General features: G+C 46.1%; 1 protein-coding gene across 1 annotated transcript; it reads right to left on the reverse strand.

The window, feature by feature from the left end:
- Nucleotides 1–792: 792 nt before the first annotated feature.
- On the reverse strand, nucleotides 793–5,029 carry LOC136457445 (syntaxin-43-like). The gene is made up of 8 exons (XM_066457470.1): nucleotides 4,709–5,029; nucleotides 4,019–4,295; nucleotides 3,822–3,911; nucleotides 3,652–3,729; nucleotides 2,278–2,355; nucleotides 2,108–2,173; nucleotides 1,945–2,025; nucleotides 793–1,325 (listed from the first exon to the last, which is right to left on the reverse strand). Exons 1-8 carry the CDS (start codon nucleotides 4,894–4,896, stop codon nucleotides 1,218–1,220), a joined length of 966 nt encoding a protein of 321 aa, XP_066313567.1. The 5' UTR covers nucleotides 4,897–5,029; the 3' UTR covers nucleotides 793–1,217.
- Nucleotides 5,030–7,072: the final 2,043 nt, after the last annotated feature.

Consider the following 7,072-nt stretch of genomic DNA (forward strand, 5'->3'; position numbering starts at 1 on the left):
ATCGTACTCCGGATGGATGAGTTATGGCCTTCCCAATGAGGCACTGTCGGGCTGCCGACGAACCGAAAGTTCAACTTTGATGAACTTCCATTATGAAACACATTTGAACCTACCATCAAATAGTAACATGTACATGTGGAACCAAGTGAATTATAACCAAAGCCACTATGCAAATGTAGGAATGAGCGCACCTTATAATCATTGTTCGTATCCGAAGGTGCCATGTCCTCATCACTTCTCCCATAGAGGGGGGAAGAGGAAACAGCGAGACCAATACACACAGTCAAGCGGCTACGAAGCTCTTGACCTCCTTTCAACCCTTTCATCAGAGACTTGGGATCAGTCCCTCTCTCGATCGTTTGTACCCTTTACTACAGACCGTTCACGGTGCTAATAACACAAGCAGCAGCAAACTGGACGTAGGAACATTCGACCCGAACCAGTATAAATCTTGTGTCCTTTAGCGCTCCATCCAGGCCTAACGCGTATTACTATAAATTTATTTGCCGGTGCTTGTACGAAACACCGACAAGCTCCAAACAAACATTTGTGGCTCACAGCATAGGTTGATTCCAGTAATAATAATCAGCAGATAAAATTGTGTGATGATAGACTGGTAGCAACAGGACGCTGCTTGTTGCCCCCCACACACCAACACAAAATCCCATTGCATTTGTAACTACACAGGAGCGAAAAGTTGTCAAAAAATTGTTAGGAATGTCTGGTACAATGAAATGCCACTTCAAAACTAGCTCAACATACAAGGGCAGACAACATAAAGCAGAAAAGAGATGACACAGGAACTTAATCTACTTTCGGATTTCTGATAACCTCATGTATGATACAACTCACTCTATACAGAGGCATACACAGCCAGCCTAACCTGGTTGCTCCATGGCAAACTGGAAGGTGAAACGTGTCAAACAATACTCTTCAGATTTTTTTTCTAAAAATAAGAGGCATGTATGAATAGGGCATCTCTACATCTGCAACGATGCAAAAAATTGTGGCCAAGACTGAAGACAGTTGCTGGCGTAGCCATTATGAACACGGGCAGGAGAACCATCTTCAGATCAGTGAGTCGTATCGCGCTATTCAGATGAACTGTGGCGTTCTCCATATGCAGGCATGGTGTAATCCTCACTCACATGAGTAGATGAGCATGGTGTGTGCTTGGCCACCATTCATCAACCATTAAAATGAGATAGCTATGTATGTCAGAAAATTATCTTCTTCAAAATCAGAAGTACTATCATGATGAAGATCAGAATGACAAGGACAGTGGCACACATCACCATGCCCCCTTTCTTCTGGGTCCTCTCAGCCTGCAGAACAGACGGACCAAGATATTAGACCACAAGTGAAGCAGCTACTCTTCTTTATTTCAAGCAACGCTATTGGGTTCTGTAAGTGAAGCACACATGATCACCATGGAACCTCAACATAATGCACACATTTAACAGTAATGAATACATAGAGGAGGAGGAGGGGGGGGGGGGGGGGGGGGGGGAGATCATAAAGGCACAAGAAAGTGCCTGCAGTAAGCAGTAAACTGAAGCCTGAAGGGTTGGTTAAAAATTTAGTAATTTACCGCCCCAGTCGCGGAAAATGACATCTTTTACAGACATGGAAATAAAGGCAGGGTGGTATGGTTTAATGACAATCAGGATATTTCGAGATAATATACCAGCTAAAAAGGTGAAATATTTTACTCGCATGATTTCCACCGACGGCAAAAAATTATGGGTACCCTGAAGGCATATATAACAAAAGACCAAATCTCTACACACCTATCATGCTATTCAAAAAAACAACCAAGCACCATACAGCTTAAAGTCCTACCAGCAGCATAAAGGCTTGGTTCATCATTACTAAAGGTCCATTGTTACAGAAATGTATACAGCGGAAACATTAGTGAGGGTAAATATGATTTGAGGATGAAACCTTTTGTAACTGTTTGTAACCCTCCTCAACTGAAGCTGCAACGTTCTGTATGTTGTAGTCTATCCGATCGATGATGGTTCCCTGTTTGAAGTAAGAAATCAAGAGTCTGGTCCCAACTAGTTATCTAAAACCAATATTGACAATTAATCAGGGTTTCATATACCTGATCAATCACGAGAACTGAAAGATCCTTCATGATCTGTGCAAGTTCGTTGACTGATTCAACAACCTTCAAGCCACAAACAATAATAAACAGACTTCAGAACATGTGCTGTCAAAAAGAGAATAAAAATGCGGTTGACAGAACCATCAGAGAAATAAATAAAAACTCACCTGCTCAATTTCTCTCTCCCTTTCTCTAGTGAACGCTTCGCTTTTCTTAAGTTTTGACATCTGAAACTCAGTGAAACCCTAGTAACAAAATACAATTATGAATTACATCAATAACTTAAACTTTAAAGAACTAGTTGCACTTCTCATCATCTGTTGGTCTGGATCCCAACAAGTATATTCTTAACACAATAAATTCAAATTCAGCCAAATCTATCATGCATGGATAATAAAAAATTCTAAAAAAGAAAGAAATGAAATACTGACACAATAAAGGATAGATAGTGCCGAAGAATTTCCTAAAGCATCATTGCAGGACTATACTCTGGATGGTGAATGCATGGTTGTGCTGTTATGTTTAATTGGGCCAATGTTAATTGCTACAACAAGATAAGGAAGTAAAAGAAACTTCTTGCATTTTACTCACATATATCATATACAGCATATATTACTAGTCAAGTGCCCATCTCTTACAATGGGCCTCAAATAACGATACCACAGCCTCTAATGAAACGGAGTGCACCATGCCCTTTTCAATCAGTTCAAAGTTGCTAGGCAAAAGGACCAGGTACTACCCAGGTGCTTGTCATAGTATATAGCTTAGTATCCAATCTTATTCTCCATTCATAATCTATTTTATGCTATCCAAAGCAGTGTGTTTGCAGCCAAAAGAAAAAATGTGTGTGTGGTAGGGTGGGAAGTGTTCTCTGTACACAGATGTGGATATCAACAGTGCTAATATAAGGTTTCAGGGAGGCATAATACAGAGTTATCCATTTCCACAGACAAATTTAATATCAGCATCCAGCCCCAGCCACAGCCACAGCATCAAGGAGGAGGAGAACTGAGTTACCCATAATGGAAACCCGATTCAAAGACTGAATTATGAACTGTATAACTAACCCAAATAAACAAACACCAGTGCACATAAGGCAGAACTTCGTCGTTATTATTTTGTCTTTTACCTGTAATTTTTTTTTATTTTTCTATTTATGCATAAAGAGGGAAGCATGTCCTGTCAAGAAAATGTTTATTTCTCTAGTATGGAAGTCACAAGGAGTCCCGGAGAGTGAGCAAGTGTCGAATAAAGATTTTCCCCCTTGAACATGCAGGAGAGCTTTGTGTCATTTCATTAAGATAGAAAAAGAATTGTACAAATGTACAAAGAAAGGGGAGAAAACACATAAAGCCTCTCCCAAACACACTCCTCTTGTTAATATCTACTATGCGGCTAACATCCCATATCTAGTAAAGACTGACTCATAGTGCATTAAATCTGACATAAGTTACTATAGGCACTCCTCATGCTAATATCAAATATGCAGAGACAAAAAGAATCACCAGAATCAAGCATGTAAAGACCAAAATAAAACATACCACATCGTCAGACTCATCGTCTTCAAATGTAGACTTCGTCCCATTTATATTCATTTCCAAATCAACACCATCCTGACCCTGCAAAGGTATTCGTCAACAAAGATATCAGTCAGGGTTGGACAAGCATTCTATCAGCACCTAATTATCTGATGATGCCAACAGAAGGGAACCTCTTTTTGTTGGCGAAGCTGCTTTAAATATGATGACTGCTTTTTCCGGAACTCCATTGACAGGTTTTGCAGGTCTGTAGCAAGAGAACGCTGCACATAACAGCCAGGGGTATTTGTCCATCAAACAGGGAAAAAAAAGAACAAACTGTCACTCTTTAACTTGTAACTGCCAATGATAAATAAGGTTCTATCATCACCTGGACATTCTTTCGGACATTTGAATCCTCTGACGAATCTTTCATGGACAGCTTCTGCAGCCTCTTCTCGGACCTCTTGAGCAAGCCCGTTACCTCGTGTGTGAGAACCTCAATTGCTCGTTGGTCGTCTCTGCCATCGCCAAAGGATGGCATCAAGGCTTTGGCATGTGCCTTAGCCAGCTCCGCCATTTTTGTCCTTGCCCGCTGCATGTTTGCAGATATCTCTTCGGAAACATCCACCCAGGCTGGGGGTAGCCCGACTGTCACAGCGCCTCTTCTGAAACACAGAAACCAAATGTCAAACACCATTACAGCTTACTGCCTAAGCCACTGATCACTGACCAACATGCTATAACAAGTCTTCCATTCGCTCGATCTAGTGGTGGAAATCCATATCCCCAGTAAGGCTACACAGGTCGTTGCCTCCTAGCAATTAGCAAATACACAAAGGCTTGACTAGATCAGACAAGCTAGTGGGCGAGTCTAGTGCTCTGCAATTCAACCAATTCATTTGAGTCGCCGGTGAATTAGCTCACTCTACTCGTTAGCATGGTCAAATGCCTCTCGATCTAGCTGAGAAACTCCCATCTCGCAACCCCGCGTCGCAGCTAGCAACCTCTAGTGATCCCCAAACGGCACAGAGACCAGACGAGATGCGAGGGGGGTGTTGTGAGTTGGAGGTGGTGGCACCTGGAGCCAGAGGGGTCTTCGGTGCTGAGGGGCGCGTAGGGGCGGTCGGAGAGCAGCAGCGAGGCCATCTCGATCACCGGCCCTCCCCCGCCCCCGCCGGACGACGACGGCGCCCCGGCCGGCGCGCGGACGTGCCGCAGCGCGTCGCGGTACTTGCGGTAGAGCGGCGTCCGGTTCCGCGTCGCCATGCCGCGGGCGCGGGCGCGGGCGCGTGAGATCTCGACGGCGAAGGCGTTTAGGTGGGGGCTCGGCGAGGAGGAATTGGAGAGTTGATGCGCGACGCCGTGGGGGGAGGACACGGTGGCGTGGGAGTTGAGGGAGGGGGGGGACTTCTCTCTGCTTCACTACCAAGGAAACAATGGCGCAGTGGAACGCGCGTATTGGGCTGCTTTTTTGGGCCTTCCCAGATTCAGCTGGATCGTGCACTTCCGCTGTTAAGCATTGGGCTGGGCCGTGATTGCACATTGCTGGTCTGCTGCGACAATTGCAAGCTTGCTCTTTTTCACATGCTTTTGTGGGCTGGGTACCTCCGTAGGGGCATGTTTGGTTCGTTAGTCCATGGAACTATACTGACTAAAACAGAGACTAAACTTTAGTCTATAACCTTTTTTTTCAAAGGATTAAATGAGACTAAAGACCATTAAGGTAGTTGAACAAAGACCAAAACGCCCCCCTTCTCCTCTTCCCCTGCCGCCATCGTTGCTCCTCTCCCTTCCCACCGTGCTCTCCGAGAAGCTCGTGAGCCATCGAACGCCCCCCTTCTCCTCTTCATCGGACGCGTCGGCGTCCTCGGACACGCCCCAGCGGGGAGCTCCTAGATCCACGAGCCACGCCCACCGTGGAGAGCTCCCAGCGGGGGGCAGGGCGGCGTAGGGAAAAGAGGGGCGCGGCGACGGTCACGGCCTCAGCTCCGGTGGCAGTGTCGGAGATGGCCGGGGTCCTGGGGGCGACATGGCTCAACGTCCTCCTCCCTTCATCTCAACCGAGAACTACAGCAAAGAGAGGGAGAGAGGGAAGGAGAGGGCGAGGCGGAGGGAGCAGGGGTGGCGTTCGTGGGGTGTGGGCGCGGTGGCGGGGAAGAAGCGGGCGGCCGCGCGAGGGAGAGAGGGAGCCGCGCGCCACGTGAGGGAGGAGAGAGAGGGAGGGACATGGGCTGTCCTTTTGGGCTAGTAGTCCCAAATAGTCATCTTTCAAGGGACTACAGGACCAACCCACTTTAGTCCCTCTTTTAGTCCGCCTATTTGGCAATTTAGGGACTCTAAATGGAATTAAAATGGGGGACTACTGAATAGTCCCATGAAACCAAACAGACCCTAAGTCTATCCTGTTCGACGAAATTGTTTTGGGCCACATAATCGTCTCCTTAGAACTGAATTTTAGAGCGACATGATTTTTTTTTGAATGAAAACCGTGGGACAAAGAACCCCCCAGGCGGCTTTAGAGCGACATGATTGAACTACGAAATCTTCCCCTCTGGCTAAACTTGTCATTCAGGACAAGATTTGGTCAAATCTTATTAAAACTAAAATCATCAATGACTATTGTATTATTTAGTTTACGTTCTACCTCATTTTCCAAATTATAAGTCATTCCGGCTTAACTTTTGCTACGCATCTAGAGATACACTATATCTACATGCATAGCTTTGTTATGTACATAGAGAAACCAGAGCAACGCCTTATAATTTGAAACATATGCAGACAACGCAAAGCCAAATATGCTCATTATTTTCTGACAACTCTTTTGTCTGATTCTATAAGGACTTGTTCCGTTGTAAATCAATCTAAGGGGTTGGAGGATTTTGACTTGCCTACTAGGGGTTTAAACCCTCTGAATCACCTCCAACCTTCGTTAAATGAAGAATAACCGAACAAAGCCTATAAGAAAACAAATATGTTCATTATTTCGTTTTCAGAACTGATCTGGTGCTGCCCGGCCGCTTGGATCTGTACGCCGACGAAGATATTTGCGCAGGGGCAGGGACGGCCAAGGGCCAACTGCAATGTGCGGCGAGCTGGTGCTCGATCTCATTGGATGGCGATGGCGCTGGCGCTGGCGCTGGAGTGGATCGGGATTCATTTCGGGGCACCCCATGTGTGGCGTCGTCCTCAGCCCTCGGCCCTTCACCAACCACCTGCAGCCTCGTCCTGTTGTCTCATTCGCTCACCCAGCGCCGCAGCTGGCCCGAGCGGAGTGCAGCAACTGCAGGTGCAACTCCTGGCCCGGTCGTACTGTACTGAACTGGCACCGTCCCATGACAAACAAACCCCCATCTTTTCACTCGGCCAAGCGAAACAAACGGGCAGGGATGAAGGATGGGATCTCACGCTCCCCTTTTTTTGACTGCCGACGACTGTGACCAGT

Source organism: Miscanthus floridulus, chromosome 6 (genome assembly GCF_019320115.1).
Source record: "Miscanthus floridulus cultivar M001 chromosome 6, ASM1932011v1, whole genome shotgun sequence".
Lineage (NCBI taxonomy): Eukaryota > Viridiplantae > Streptophyta > Magnoliopsida > Poales > Poaceae > Miscanthus > Miscanthus floridulus.

Coding starts and splice junctions, on each gene's coding strand:
- LOC136457445 (XM_066457470.1), bottom strand. CDS start 4,896: ATGGCGACGCGGAACCGGACGCCGCTCTACCGCAAGTACCGCGACGCG. Junction 3,912..4,018: donor ATGTCCGAAAGAATGTCCAG/GTGATGATAGAA, acceptor TGTTATGTGCAG/CGTTCTCTTGCTACAGACCT. Junction 2,174..2,277: donor GGGAGAGAGAAATTGAGCAG/GTGAGTTTTTAT, acceptor TGTGGCTTGAAG/GTTGTTGAATCAGTCAACGA.